Source organism: Aulonocara stuartgranti (assembly GCF_965226115.1).
Source record: "Aulonocara stuartgranti genome assembly, chromosome: 18".
In the NCBI taxonomy this organism is placed as follows: domain Eukaryota; kingdom Metazoa; phylum Chordata; class Actinopteri; order Cichliformes; family Cichlidae; genus Aulonocara; species Aulonocara stuartgranti.
Window position 1 is genome coordinate 28,259,309 of NC_138954.1, and position 16,510 is coordinate 28,275,818.

At 38.9% G+C, this 16,510-nt stretch overlaps 1 protein-coding gene across 1 annotated transcript in view; it reads right to left on the reverse strand.

Moving 5' to 3' along the window:
* Positions 1-16,510, reverse strand: part of LOC309693252 (sodium channel protein type 2 subunit alpha-like) — a 45,147-nt gene that overhangs the window by 25,864 nt on the left and 2,773 nt on the right. The window contains exons 2-9 of the mRNA XM_082512315.1: positions 11,993-12,073; positions 9,259-9,556; positions 7,629-7,749; positions 6,493-6,580; positions 4,243-4,371; positions 3,562-3,653; positions 3,188-3,430; positions 3,006-3,069 (exon numbers count right to left, since the gene is read on the reverse strand). Coding sequence (XP_082368441.1) covers positions 3,006-3,069; positions 3,188-3,430; positions 3,562-3,653; positions 4,243-4,371; positions 6,493-6,580; positions 7,629-7,749; positions 9,259-9,516 — 995 coding nt within the window. The 5' untranslated portion in view covers positions 9,517-9,556; positions 11,993-12,073. The remainder of the gene's footprint in view (positions 1-3,005; positions 3,070-3,187; positions 3,431-3,561; positions 3,654-4,242; positions 4,372-6,492; positions 6,581-7,628; positions 7,750-9,258; positions 9,557-11,992; positions 12,074-16,510) is intronic.

Sequence of the window (16,510 nt, forward strand, 5' to 3'; positions counted from 1 at the left end):
ATATAAATATGTATTTTTTAATTGTTCTTTGAATTCTATATAAAAACTGGAGTTGTGGCAGTCAGATAGTGTTAGCTTATTCATACTGGCAGTTTTTGTCTTGACTTGATTGATTGATTTGATTTGATTTGATTTTATTGATTAGCATTCAAATATCTCAGTGAAGACAGAACAAAGATCTACCACAAAGCAAGAAAGCATGAGACAAGGCTAATCAAAAGGTATTGGCTGAAGCATTTGCTTATTACGCCTTTTTGCATGCAGCTCCTGTACACAGGGCTCAAAGCAAATAATAAAACAAAGCAAAAACAAAACAAACAAACAAACCAAGAAGAAGAAGAAGAAAAAAACTTTCCACCTTAGAGAAGTAACTACATCAAAGCAAAAGAATCAAGAGGTTTTTTTTTCTTCTTGATTATTCTAACAAAATATCTGCATGAATTAAATATATGCTAAAATGCTAGTTTTAGCCACGGGCGACTGTGGCTCAGGGGGTTGGGAATCGCATCTGTAACCGGAAGGTTGCCGGTTCGATCCCTGGGCTCTCTGTCCTGGTCGTTGTGTCCCTGGGCAAGACACTTTACCCTACTTGCCTACTGGTGTTGGCCAGAGGGGCCAATGGTGCGATATGGCAGCCTTGCTTCTGTCAGTCTGCCCCAGGGCAGCTGTGGCTACAACTGTAGCTGCCTCCACCAGTGAGTGAATGAATAGTGGCATTGTAAAGCGCTTTGGGTGCCTTGAAAAGCGCTATATAAATCCAATCCATTATTATTATTATTAGTTATTAATGTCGGCTAAACATTAGGTCCTTATTCAAACATTAGCTGATCATTTATAGAAAACGTCAAACTCCTCAAACATTTTAACTCTAAATATTCTCTGCTTTTATTAAAATATATATTTTTTGTTTTTTAGTTCACTAGCCTGGTTAGCTGTAACAAACATTGTGCAAAGGGATAGCTTTGAAGCAAGAGGAGCTATTTTTGGTGCGCCCTTTTTTCAAGAATAAAAAGTTGATTTACTTTATTCTTAATGACAGTGTTTGAACAATTTGAACTGGTATCAACAAAAAATTGATAACAGCCATTGTAACAAAATTTCTGGTTCTTTGAGGAAAAAAACTTCTGTCCACGCAAATGTCAAAAACAGCTATTTTTTGACACAGTGATTGTCTCCGGCCAAAAGCTACTTTTTGGCCGGAGACAATCACTGAGCTTACATAATCCAACAGTACTATGCTGTAGAAGTGAAGTGACCACCAGTGACAACCAGAAGATTGCTTCGAGTATGTGACTAGCTGAGGGTCACAAAAGACCATTTAGATAAACTGTGGACAAATCTTTTTTTTTATTTTAGAATCAAAGTAACTAAAACTTGGCTATAATCTTCTGATCATTAATCACTTTGGAAAACATGATCTGATAGGGTTAAGGCTGGAATGGACCGCTGGAGCCCCTGCTCAAAGCGTGTGTTATCTCCACTAGCAGCATTCTGTTGGATTCAATTGAGAATCCAGAGCGTCTCATAAGGAGGCGGAAGGGTACCTTTCGCCATACTATTAGACGCCTCGGGCCGGGACAAATCGTCGGTATGTTGGAAATGAGAATGCTCTGAATCTAAAACCTAAAGGGTCAGGAGAGAAAAGCATATAAGACATGATTTAAATAGGGAAATAGCATGAGGGCAAAGACCACTACATTGTGTAACATCACTCTCAGTGAGATGCACGTGGCTAAAGCTGCTTAAAAGAATACAACATATGAAACTATAACCCACAACAACATCCAAGGTTGACCAGCGATGTTTAAGCAGACAAATCAAGTTCAGGTTGGCCAAGTTTTTTCCCTTCATTGTATTACTCTGATTCCTCTTGATATAAAAGGAATCTGGCGTGCCTTCTACCGTAACATAAAGCTTCTGGTATGTTTAATTACAGAATCATATTCAACAATTTCTTCACCATAAAAGAGAAACATTGCAAATATGCTACATCATCTCCTGCTGTCTCTAGGTGCTTATCCCTGCTTCTCCAAAAAACATGACAAGCTAATGGTACATGAAGTAAATGCATGACATAAACCTATAAGGTTTCATATAGAACCACCTTTGTTTAACGTGCAAATAAATTGAAAACATCTGCATCAAACTTCCCTGCAGTGGCTTTAACATCATCACCATGTTTTATTTGCTATCATTCATTATCTTGTATTATTAACAAGAGCACCTAATGGAAGCCATTTGTTGGAGCTACAGGATTTCAGATTCACACAGATGGGTATTTAGTTCACTATAACCCCTGAACTGGGCCTGGCATTGGGCAGAGTCATCCTGTTGTGCTTGTTTCAAAAGCATTTGGATTTACAGGATTATTCAGTGCGTAGGCTGAGTAGCAATATTTGGATGGTTTCAGACTGTGCCTTTGACTGGGAACAAAGTCCATCACCCATTTCACCTATGCATTTACATCTATATTTACTTACATCTAAGGACCTTATATTTAGCATTGTTTTGACTTATTTTAGCTCAGCAAGCAGGTTCGTCAGAAGCACTAGTTAAAAGCTTCAGTACAGTCGAAATAAAAATATGATAACAAAATATCAATCCCAAAGTGTTCTAGTCTGCTCCAGTTACCCTAATCACAGCACAGAGCTTTTGAGATGATGAAATCTCCAAAGACCTCCCGCTCTCCAGCTGGCAATGCCATGTCTCTCTGTGAAGAGCTCCAGTGGAGCCGTGGTGATTATCCACGCCACATGTTGTCTTGTGCTCAGCTTCTCTCAGGCGAAACCTCTCCCTCCAATGGGATCAGTTACCTATATATTATACCTAAGTCACAGACTGAGAATCCTAAATGACAGGACATCATCTATCATTGAATCCTCCTTTTCTTGTGAGCCTTGAGCTACATGTAACTACACACATATATATATATATATATGATATTACATAAGAGCCAAACAGGTGAACAGATTAAGAAGCAGTAAGAAAAGTGAATGTTTACTTACCCCGCATCACTTCCATATCCACATATTAAGGCATCCTTTGCTCCTTCAACTTTGTAAAAATTATCTGAGGAAAAGCCAGTTAAACATACAAAAAGTTGTAATATGTAAAGTATTAAATATTACATTGTTAAGAGCACTGTACATCTGATGATCAATAGCAGGCTCTTCTATTTTTGGCTGACCTTCACTGCTGAGGAAGTCCTCCGTGGAGCTCCAGGTTCTGTTGTTGCAGATGAAGGATGTGTTGGGGCTAAACGAGGAGTTGACGCAGTGCGAGAGACTGCGGATGCACTTTTGTCGCAGTAACCCCATAAAAAGCTGCAGGCCGATGAGGGCAAACACGCTGAGACAGAACACGGTCAAGATCATCACGTCTGCCAGCTTCTTCACAGACTGGATCAGGGCACCAACGATGGTCTTTAGACCTTGTGTGTGTGTGTGGGGAGGAAACAATATGTATTGGTTGTATGACACCATTACAGAAACCTTTGTGAATAACATTTAGACATTTTAGAGAGAACTAAAAGGAATCAAAGAAACCTGATTGTTCTCTTACCTGGGATAACTGAGATGGTTTTCAGTGCTCGCAGTACTCGAAAGGTTCTCAAGGCAGAGACATTTCCAAGGTCTACAAATTCAGTCAAATATCTGGAAATTCATACAACAAGTGAAGAGAAATCACATCTTTGTCTGGAATGTAGTGTTACAAGTTTATATTACAGCTTTTCAGCTGGTCAATGTTAATCTGACATTTTGTCGTCTTTTAGCTCATATTTTGGTCTCCACCAACCTCAAACTATTTTGTGTTGAGCTGCTTAACGTTCCACTAAGTTCAATAGCTAGTCACTAACTTAGTCTGCATGGAGTTAGGTGCTGGGGATGCACAGTGAGTACAGGCTACAACAAAACATTTTTGTTTAAAGTCTCCTGTTTTTGCCCTTTGCTCTCAAAAACAATGCTGCAAGGGCTCACATCCATTCATATGCATGTCATGTGCAGCTTCAAGGATGAGATCCAGTAGAAGTGTTTGTTTTTTTGTAACAAAGCAAATGTTGTGTTTCAAATCACCACGGAGAATTATTGCTTCACTAAGTGAGGGAGAGGATTTTTGTTTTTATCAGATGATTGCATTACATTTTTCTTAAAAACTGTTCCTCACAAGAGAATACAAACACAGATTCAGAGAATCAGAAGACAGTGATGATGTGTGCAATGGTGAAATGATATCTGTACTCACGCCATCATAATCACCGTGAAGTCCAGCCAGTTCCACGGATCTCTCAAAAATGTGAATGGCACTGTACAGAAACCTCTCGCTAATATCTTTATTGCTGACTCGAATGTGTAAATACCAGTGAAGGTATACCTGGAAAAGATCCATGGTAGGAGAACACAATGTAGCATTAGCAGCAAGGACAACGTTACACTGAAACAAACTGGAGCTTTAAATACATCTCAACACTAAAACTATTTATAGTAAGATAACAATGAAGAGTTGTGTTTGAGATATGACGCAGCCTGCTGAAAGAGCTTGAAAAAGAAAAAAAATACTACTTGTTTAATATTTGTCACCATTTTTAAAAAATCTACCAAGATTTGAAATCTAACTATAACTAAAATCATGATAAAGTCCAAATCTTAAAACATATATAGACTGACAGATATAAAAAAAAGAAACTACATGTAGTGTGATGACAGCGTCACACAACTCATTTTCTCAGTTTGTGGTTTTTCAGAGTTTCGTGCTGTTTTACTGTATAAGTGGCACAGGCAGTTTATCTGCTGATGGTGCAATTGTACAATTGATTATCCTGTTTGGTGATCTGTTTTTGTAACTACATGGTCTTTATAGAGCATATATACACTCACTGACCACTTTACAAGATACCCTTTAACTTCAGAGCTGCCTTAATTCCTCATGATTCCTCAAATTCAACCAGCTGCTGGAAACATTCGTCAGAGATCCCGTTCCATCACATCCATAATTTGCTCTATTGGACTGAGGTCTGGTAATTGTGGAGCCCATTTGCACACAGTGAACTCACTTCCATGTTCAAGATTTCAGTTTGAGATGATCTGAACTTTGTGACATGTGGCTAGGAAGAGCCATCAGAAGATGGGTACAGTGTCTAAAAACTGAAAGCAGGCAAGATGAATCCATGCTTTCATGTTTTTTTACACCAGATTCTGACCCTACCATCCAAATTAAATGGAGACTCATCAGACCAGGTGACATTTTTCCATCCATCCATTCCACTTATGGATGGCGAGAGGCGGGATATACGGTCACTGTCACATGGAGCAACATTTTTCCAATCTTCCTTTTTGCAATTTTGTGAATTTAGTTTCATTCTCTTAGGTGAGAAGGTGTCGCCCCTGTGGTCTTCTGCTGGTGTAGGCTTCAAGGATTGTAATGCTGGGTGTTCAGACATGCTCTTCTGCCTTCTTCTAGTTGTAACAAGTGATTATTTGAGTTATTAGAGGTTCTCCTCTTACCTGGCGTTAACAAGGCATTTTCAAACATTGTGAACTGTCATTCACTGGATACTTTCTTTCTCAAACTGTTGTCTGTAAACCCCGGCAATGGTTGCGCAGAAAAATTTAGTGAAAATCCCGGTAGCTTCTGAAATACTCAGACCAGCCCATCTGACAACAACAATCACGCCACATTCAAAGTCTTTTAATTCACCTATTCTGATACTCGGTCCGAAATTCAACAGGGCAAACTGAACATGTCTACATAGCAGAATGCTCTGGGTTGCTGTCATGTGATTGGCTGATTAGACATTTGTATTAAAGAGCAGTTCACTAGCTGGACCCACGTCCTCATTTTAGGTTTGACAGCGTTTTGGGGAAAGCCTCGAAGGCAGATCCCCATGTACTAAATACAAGTGAAGAAGTTAAAGAATTGAAAACAAGGAGGGAGGGAGGGTGGGGCACGTAAACAAGAATGAACAGCTTGCAGAACTGGAGGAACCTATATAGTTGACAACCGGAAGGAGCGTGTTTGGAGGCGTGGTCCCGCTCCTGAAATTCCGATACATAATCTCCAATTAAACAGGTATACCTAATGAAGTGATCAGTCAGTGTATGTAAGACCAACAATGCGGGAGACTGATTAAGACAAATGGAAAAACTATTGCAAAAAACAAAACTGCTTTTCTTCCCACATTAACTAAAAATGAATTCCTGATGTTGCAAAAAGTAAAAAAGTCTCTGTGAATGTGGACAGCCTGTTGCATGCTTCACCACCTCTTTACAGCATGCACAACACATTATATTGCAAGATTCTTCTCTTGGTTCAACTTAACATGCAAATGTGGTGTTTTCAAGCATGGCGAATATATCACATGCATCATATACTTACATATGTCAATTGATTCTGCCAGTTGCCACTGACAAAGCAACAAACCCCAGCAAACTACACATTAGAACGTATGCAGACAATTTTGAATCAAGAAAACAACTTCAAGCTGCATTAACTTACTCCAGGTACTTGGTCCATGTTGGTGGATCAGACATGGCCATGAAGAAACAGTTGGTCAGGATAGTGAACATTATGAACAAGCTAAACAATGTGAAAAGAGAGTTAAGGAATGTGTACTGTAAGGTGACGATTTACAGTTACCCAATCAAATACGTTTTTCTGATAAGCAGACGATGTATTCAAATAAAACAACAAAGGTTTATTGTAATCCTGTGGAGTATATACACGAGGATGAACGGTCACTGTTTGTACCTACAGACTACAGTAAATGCAGATTATAAAAAACAATGTAAACAAATTCTATTTAATATCGACTCGGTAGAAAAACATAATCTCCCATATGGAGACATGGACTGAAATACTAAAGGATCTACTGAATCTTTACAAATGATTGCAAAGATTAAAGTGCTTTAGCATAAAATGATAAGAAATTCACTGAAATGAACATTAAAGTTTTTCGCTATAGTTTAAATTATCTGATTGATTATATTACATTATAAAATAAACCGATAGTTTGGGTATTGAGGGCTTTTAGCCTGCACTTCAGAACCGACTGCGGTAATCTGCATGTTTCAGAGAATCAGTAACAGAAGTGAAATCTATAACAGGGGAGAGTTGGAGGAAAATTTGGGAAAATTACAAATCATCTGTCTGACAACTAATAGTCAGCCATCACATGATGTGAAATCTCCTTGCTCTTATTTCATTTCAGAGATTAAAAGAGGGATATGAGGGGATTTAGTGTGCGATGCCAGAGAGAACCATCACAAAGATGTTTCAAAAATAGGACTGGAAAAATCCAATAGAAACCTACAGGGGGGAAATCAGTAAATATCACAAATTGGCTTATCTGTCAGCAGGAAGTGAAATCTGGACTTTTCATTGTAAAATATATAAATTACAGTAGGAATGGTTCAAACTAGTTTGTTCACGGCAGGACATCTGAGTCACAGTCTAATCCCCATGTTATCACATGTCAGGAAAATGACATTCATGTTTTTAGTTTAAAGAGAACACCCTTTTTTTTAGTGGTTTAAAAAGTCCCTTTTCAAGTGTAGCAGGGGAAGAGGAACACATGAGCCTTCAACAGATAAATAAAAGCAGGAAGAGGCACATGCAGAGAACCCAAAAAGGATATGAATGAACTAAAATCTTTATGGCAATCGCTCTGATGAGGTGAAATGGAGTAAATATGTAAAGTGCAGATGTGGCGCTGAATCTGAAGATGGCCTTCCCTTTGTTAAGTACTATAAAGGTCTGCAAGGGGGGAGAAAAAAAAGAAAAATATAACATTATTGACAGAAATCACATTTTTGAAAAGACATCACACCAAAAAAAGCATTTCTTAAAATGATTTTCACTTTGTGCACAACAACAACAGTGAATCGCAGCAGCAGGTCTGAGCAGCAGTTCAGCTGCTGTCTTTACCAAGCAGGGATAACAATATAGCTACCATCTGTGTTAATATTCACCGTGAGCACTTATGGCTCCAAGAGGTGAGCGAGCAATGAGTGCCCGTCCACACTGTTAGTGAGGCCGGCTGAGATAATGGAGACAACTCCAATGGGAGCTGACCCTTTCCCCAACAGATGTGGCATTTATTTAAATATTTTTCCGTCTTTGGATAATCCTCCCATCCAGCAGTGCGCCACATGCCAAAACAAAGAGACCCTGAGAATGACTGCCACATCCTTTTTTTTTTTCATCTCTCCATAAACGGCCCATTAACGGGCAGCAGCAAATCAAAACTTGCTAATCCTATTTCTGCATCCGCAAGAGATCTAAAGCGAAGCAGTCACAGAGGCCACGTCTCAGCTCGCTGCTCCAAATAGCCACTTGCTAAGTTCTGTGAAAATGCCAGTTTATTTGGAGGCTCGCTATCATATCGTGTTCAAATTCAGATGAACATTCATCAGCGAACATGGCAGAAAATATAGCAGCAAAATTCTGCATTAGTAACCACAAACACTTTCATTTTCAAGCCGATTATTAATAAACGTGGTTAAATAACTTTAACATTGCCAGGGATTCGCCATGGTTACAATCTCTTTAACGGTTGCCAAGAAATTGCCTCTATGAAGGAAACCCCAGAAAATGGTCATTTTGTGTCAAGTATTTCTTTAACCAGTAAAAATTATATTGATTCAGTCTGTTAAAACAGGCTGAATTTTGTCTCCCACTACTCCCACTGTAAAAGTGTTGATGTGCTCATTTTAATTTAAATGGTACATAATCTTTGGCAGATTTATCAATACTGATCATTTTATTGCAAACATGAATAAGTTTCTGCCCATAATGTCTGTGATTGCTGGAACCAATATATCTGTGACATGTTTCTTTAAGCAAAAGACAGTTAGCTTTGTTAATACAAAAGAATTTAAAAGAACTGCTATCATCATCATACATTAGTTTGGGCATACAAACCACTCAAATAAGGGCACCTTTGCAATGATTCTCTTTCTGGAACTCTAGTAGAGATATGGAAAACCATTCATCCAAAAGACATTTCATTATTTGGTGTTTTGATGATGGCAGTGAAGAGAGCTAACACTGTAGTCTTAAAACTTCCACAGGTTTTTACGTAATCTGAGTTGAGATCAAGCTGTCAAGTCATAAAAATCATATAACTACAAAAAAACCCAAACAACTCCTATTGGGAGTAGTATCCTATTCATCCGAGCACAACGGTCATCACTCAGAACAAACTTGTGCTGATTCACAGTAACCCTTTCTTCCACAAGGGGACAAGCAAACCCAAACTCTTACCCTCTGGTTCTTGTAGTAAAATGGATCGATGTCTTCCAGCGGCACCCCAATAAGTTCTTGAGGGATTTCACCGAAGATGCGTGGCAGTTGCTTCCCTGCCTCCAGGTCGACCCTGGGTTTCGGTGGCTCTGTCTTCTTCTGAGCCCCCTTGGCATTCTTGGCCTGCTCCTCCGCAATCCGCTGCTCCAAGGCAGCCAAGGATTCGCGAGTGAACCGCCGCAAGCCATCAGGACCCGTTGGTAACAGCATGGTTGCCATCTTTTCATCCTGATTCTCCTGTACTAGAATTTACTTACAGCTACAGGGAGGGAAGTATAGATTGAACACAGAAAAACAGATTGAAGAAGGTGAGGATAAATACATTATATACTGCATGAATCAGATCATCTGCCTGTAGCTATCTGTACCAGTAGTTTGGTAAAACAAATTAAAAAATGTCTGAAAGCTGGATTGGAACTCATACTCAAACACTAAATGTAAATGTAAACAGTAAATGAACTGAATTGGTGTCAGAGAAGACTGTTTCTCTGTCACCTGATTATTATATTATACTGATTAGATTATAATACTATTCAAAATTCTGCATCTATCCATCTATCTTTCTTGTAGAACTGTGCTGTCCTTCGGGTGGCGCTGTCACTTGGTGTTCGCTCTCTCTGCGGTAAAGTATCACTTCCTCTTCCTGTTCCAACACACAGGGGTGTTTTTGAGTAGTTTATCTGCATAGCAATTTAATTAAAAACTTTTAGATAACTTCTGTTTTCACAGTATAATCTTCACGTGCTTCATCCAAAGAACACTCTGCTCACACTACTGTTTGAAAAACTAGTTCATGCATTCTAGACTTCTAGGCTGGACTACTGTAACTAATTATTATCAGGACGTCCTAAAAACTCCCTGAAAAGCCTTCAGCTAATCCAAAATGCTGCAGTAAGGGTACTGACAGGGACTAGAAAGAGAGAGCATATTTCTCCTGTTTTGGCTTCCCTTTATTGGCTTCCTGTTAAATCCAGAATTGAATTCAAAATCCTGCTCCTCACATACAAGATCTTAAATAATCAGGCCCCATCTTATCTTAATGACCTTGTAGTACCGTATCACCCCATTTGAGCACTTTGCTCTCACACTGCAGGCCTACTTGTTGTTCCTAGAGTATTTAAAAAGTAGAATGGGAGGCAGAGCCTTCAGTTTTCAGGCCCCTCTTCTGTGGAATCAGCTTCCAGTTTGGATTCGGGAGACAGACACTATCTCTACTTTCAAGATTAGGCTTAAAACTTTCCTTTTTGCTAAAGCATATAGTTAGGGCTGGACCAGGTGTCCCTGAATCCTCCCTTAGTTATGCTGTATTGGTCATAAGCTGCTGGGGGACTCCCATGATGCATTGAGTTTTTCCTTTTCAGTCACCCTTTTCACTCAGTATGTGTAAATAAACATCTCTGCATTGAACCGTGTTTGTTATTAATCTCCAGCTGTCTTCCACAGCATGTCTTTATCCTGTCTTCCTCCTCTCACCCCACCGGTCCCAGCAGACGACCCCGTCCTTCCCTCAGCCTGGTACTGCCGGAGGTTTCTTCCTGTTAAAAGGGATTTTTTCCTTCCCACTGTCACCAAAGTGCTTGCTCATAGGGGTTCATTTGATTGTGGGGTTTTTCTCTGAATCTATTATTGTAGGATCTACTGTACAATATAAAGCGCCTTGAGGTAACTGTTGTTGTGATTTGGCGATATATAAATAAAATTGAATTGAATATAGAAATAATTAAAGATATATTTTTTTTAATCACAAAACCCATTTTATTTGTATCTAGAAAGACATATACAGCTATAACTTAAAAAACAAAACATTGCCTATTTTTAACTCTAAAAAAGGCTAACAGCATTGTTGTACAATTTTGGCAGAAGAAAGCAAAAACTAGACTTTGCAGATAGATATTAAAGCACTGAGTGGCTATTGTGTCAGATCTCTTCTACAGCTTGGTGTGCTCTCTCCCATAATGCCCAGAAATCTGTTACTGACTGAATTTGAACATGTTTGACTCTCTGTGCCAGCATTCAAAATCTGAATCCAGTCTGAGGCACATTTGCTGTATGATTAAGTTTAACAGCCAGTCCAAAAACTCTGTCCTATATTTTTGAACTAATTACCAATTGTCTGTGCAATGCACTTATAACATAGCTATATGTAAAAGATGGACACAGGCAACATGAAGTTACATATTAATTTTTTAAGCCCTGTTTTCCCATTTTGAAGAGTCAAGATTAGCATTTATCTGTGCGCCATGTTAGCTGGAGCTAGAAGTGAGCATATCTGGACAAAAGTGTGTAGCTGTAAGTTATTAGCTAAGCCTGGGTAGCGAGGATGAATCCATCAAGTGCATGGGCCCACTGCACAGATCAGGCAGATATCTTTAAATTAGAACTATATAACTAGATAATAAAATACTAGAATTTCACTCACCACAACTTTAGCACAGGCCTCTGGATGGACTGTTAGTACAATTAACCACACAACAGGCTGCATATTTTGTTGGATAAAACTACAACTACTGATTATTCTAGTTAGCAGATGTGAATCCTAGCAAAGAGCTATTAGCAAAACCTGCATGTGCACTCACTTCTCTGTCAAAACTGCCGGACTACTAAATTAAGCTAAATGAAGTTTAAAAAGGCAAGTCATTAAAAAGTTCTATCACTGTAAGGTTGTCATGAAAGGGAAAGGGACCAAAAACATTACCATGGGAGGTTTTCAACACTTCTGACTTGGCTTCCAGTCATGGAGGCTGTTCCTTGACTAATACAGCTGCTAAGCAACCTGCTAACACATGGTTAACACAGCAAAGTGTTACTTAAAAACATCTTCGAGAACACTAAAATACTCAAACTGAGGCTTCAAAACAAATCATGTCATGGTGCCTGTGTCCAGCTTTCCTAGACAATTTATCATTTGTTTTTGTGTGGCATCCTGTTCGTCTTTCACTGCAATTCGACTGCACAACTTAACCGATAATGCTTGAACAACCACTACATCCCATTCCCCATTAGATCATTTAATTACCAGTATTGTACTACTGGTCGAACTACAATACACACTCAGTTACTCCTAGTTTTGTTTAGGCTAGCAGCCCTGCTTTGGGGTCTAAAGAAGAAGAAGAAAACCCCCCAAAAATCACAATGAAATATTTTGGGCACCCATCTTGATATGAGGTTTGTAGCATTTATGAAGGAGACAGATATGCCACTGAAGCCCTCACACGGTTCATTTCAAACATTGCATAACAGGATGAAGACTTCAGTCAAACATGGGATTAGCTCTTATTGTTTTGATGGTAAGACTGTGCTAAAGGAGGTTAAGAGACATGATCTAAATTGTCGACTGTTACCACAAACCACCAGCTTTCTGTTTCTCAGTCAGACTAAGGCAGACATAGTTCTAAATCAGAGGGATTAGGAATCAGGATTAGGATGGCGATCATTTGCTGACTGCAACAGGTGACAGCAAGAAGAGAAAATGCAAAGCTATCAGTACATTTACACATATTTAGCACACTTTGTTGTCACTACAGCATCACAAATGCCAAAATGAGCTCCTGAGGCTTAATTTAAACTGTATGCTTCTAAGTTTTCAAAATATTTAAAGCTCAGGGCAGAAATTATATAGGGTACAAGAGAAACAGCCTGCAATAATAAAATCCTAAGCGTAAGTTGTCATTCTGTTGCCACTAAAACTGAAAACAAGAACTAGCTTCATAATTGCTATCACCAAATGTGACATCAAACTCCTTGTTTGGACTCCAGGTCTCAACCAACTCTAAAGATATATCTGGTATTTTCACCACATTCTCATGCATCGATAGTTAATGACTACCAAGAAAATATGAATATTTTTTCTCTTTCAGTCTACAGTGAGATCATTTAAAAATCAACTAAATCTGCATTCGGACATTGAGGGCACGGTGGTGGTGCTTCTCAAACAAGCAAAGCAAGCAAGCTCATCTATCACACAGGGTTGTTTTCTATTTGCCACGTTTGCTTGGAAACAAGTTTGAAAGCCAGAAACTGTGAAATGTATTAACCACAGAAGCAGAACAAGTAAAGTCGACACTGGGATGAAAATGTCTGTTCACCATGAGCTTCTTCTTCCACATTATAAACAATTTGGATTTGAGAAATGCTCATTTGATCCGTGCTATAGCTTACTTGGACTCTGCCATATATTATATAACTACAGTGTAATATTATTTACACTGTAAGTACTTCCTCCACTCTGTAAAACTTCATTAGACTAAAAAAAAAGATTTGTATAACAACTGTTGTTAATTTTAGTCTTTCCCTTTGACAAATCAGAGAATAACAGGTTATTTTGACTCGAGAATTACAGATAAAGGCGGAACAGCTTGAAATCCTGCTCACCTCAAACCCACAGTCTAGAAGAGTACATCCGCTTTGTTCTGATTGGCATAAGCATTAAGACAGGTTGCAGGTCATCGGTACTACACCGTTATTTTTACCAGAGAAGTAAATATAGCTTAAACAGCTCGAAATCCTACTTGTGGATGTTTACAAGCCCGAAAGCAGCACATCTGCTTTGTTCTTAATGGCAAATGTCGTTCCCATGGGATAAGCATTAAGACAGTTTTCAGGTCATCTGATCAGAGATAAAAACCAAAGTCTACTCGTAAATAAAGATAAATACTAAAGACGTTATCGAAAACTCACATGTTATCCATGACAGAGTCTGCTATATTAATAACTCAAAAAGCTTTCCAACAGGAGGATTACATTTCGATGCCCTCCTTTTGAAAGAGAAATACCATTGTATCCTTTTCCTATTGACTAAGCTCTGCGAGTTTTGCATCTACTCCTGTCCTGAAATGCATTGATCCCTTCACACGTCCAGCCAGACGCTAGTTATCTGCTTTCACTTGATCTGCTTATTTGGCCCAGGTTTATCTCAGATCAGCTTGTCTCATACACAGAATCCAGTGCTCTCCCATTTACTGTCAAAATAAAGAGGTTAAGGCCCATTTACGACATCATAAAGCAGATAAAAGGTTCAAAGCAATGATATTTCTGTCATGAGGCGACGGGACAGGATGTGACGAATCTTTCAGCGAAACACAGCCCCCAACATTCAGTCTATAAATCAAATGAATGAATGATACAAATTTAATGTGAATATTATTAAATGCACAGAGAGGACAACTGCCAGCATGCACAGTTTCACTTTGCATGCCAGCTTACTCATAGGAGGAAGTGGTTGTAAAGTATTTCACTCATTTTAGTTTGAATAAAATTTAATTCCCATAACAGCCAGATGTGCTGTGGTCATCAGCAGTGCAAATAATTAAGATAATTAGATTGAAAGCAGAGCAGAGCTGCACACTGGCAGTTTTCACATGCAAATGCACGCACATGCACGAACACATGCATTGTGACATGGATTCTCACATCAGCTAACGCCAGAATTTAGCTTCGTACAGCTATGCATTGAAAAAAATGGTTAAAGTAAAGACTCACAGTTCAATAACTGCATGAAGTCTGATGTGTTTTGATGTAAATTAATATGGAACATTATGATAGGACAGTGACAGAACAGTTTGGGCAGTTTTGAGGTTCAATGCATGCGTACAAACCAACCTGATAATTCAAAGGTAACAAAACATGTTTTTAAAGCACCCGTTGACTTTATGAGAGTCTGATTCTAATGCTGAACTTACACTGAGGCATAAATCCAAACTTTCAGCTCTGTTAAGTATATAAACGGCTTTACTGACAATATTCTGTCCCTGCGACGACAATAACTGCAAAAAGAACCCTAAGCTTCAGCAACACTGTAACAAAGTCTGTGTCTGTTACCAGATGTTTATATAAAGTCTTCTGTGACTCTCACGTGTGTCACGGTTTACCAGTTATAATCATCGAATGGTAACTCCTGTTTTTATGCCTCTCAGGGCATCTGTGGATTATTACAAATCGTCTCCTCCTGTTTGGTCCCTAAAGTGCTCATAATTAACTAATTTTTCTCTCATTAAAAGTGAAACATTTTAGAACATATAAAATAGTTAAACATATAAAATGTAGGCTTTTGGAATGTGTGGCTTACCTAAAATAAATGGAAAATACTGTCTTATTCTATAGTTCAAAACAAGTAAGCTGTGAATTTTCTCACAGCTTACTTGGTAATTGTAACTATATTCGAATTGTTCAGTTTCAGGTTTTTATGGCACAATCTCTAAGTTGCTTAGACCAGTGAAGAACTATTATTATGCGACAAATGTATTTAAATACATTTTGTTGCTCTGTAATCCAGCCATTGTTTGTGATCTTAGATTGTAGCTCACACTTTTGTCTAGTTGACAGATTTCCATATAAACCTTCTATATATGCCTTAACCAAGCCTTTTTTTTTTTGCCTTCTTCCATTTTCTGAGTTCAGTTTTTAAAACCTTGAACCTGAACAGTAGAGTATGAATCACTACACTATAGTCCACAGCACAGTGTATTAGCTCTGTGGTCTTAAATAGTCAATAGATGATTTTTCAGATTCTTTCAGATTCTAACTTGTAGTCTTCAGCTCTTTAACCTATACGAATGGAGTAACATGACTATTAGACATGGCATAGTTCCTTATAGAGCCACAGAAGACTATTGTTCCCCCCCCCAAATCTTTTATGGGACTACAGTAGGACTTTGTACTGCTGCTATCTATTCCATCATCTTTTATTTTAAGATTGTTTTAACAGGTAAGAAAGTTGTTATCAGGCGATAGCTCTCACTATCTGGTTGTTAACTCATTTCTAACTTAAGACTGCTTTCAAGACGGCCTTCAAATCCAAAGACAAAGAGGAGTTGAAAAGGGTGCAGAGAGAGTTGAGGGGACTGATAAGGAATGGGAAGGACAGCTACAGGCAAAAGATGGAGAACCAGCTTCAGCAAAACAACGTTGGTGAAGTCTGGAGAGGCCTCAGAACCATCTCAGGCCACAAACAGCAGAACTCTCTGCCTGGGAGGGATGTGAGGTGGGCAAATGAACTGAATCATTTCTTCAACAGATTTGATTCAACCATGAGACAGTCTACAACATCGGCTGCAGACTCACCCACCCCCACTGCTGCTGTTCCACCTCTGACACCTCAGACACTTCACACCTCCTCTATTCACCCTGCTCACTCCCCCCCACCCCCAACAACAGCATCCAATACACACTCAACACAAGGCTCCAGCCTGTCTCTCTCAACCACCCAGGTTAGGAG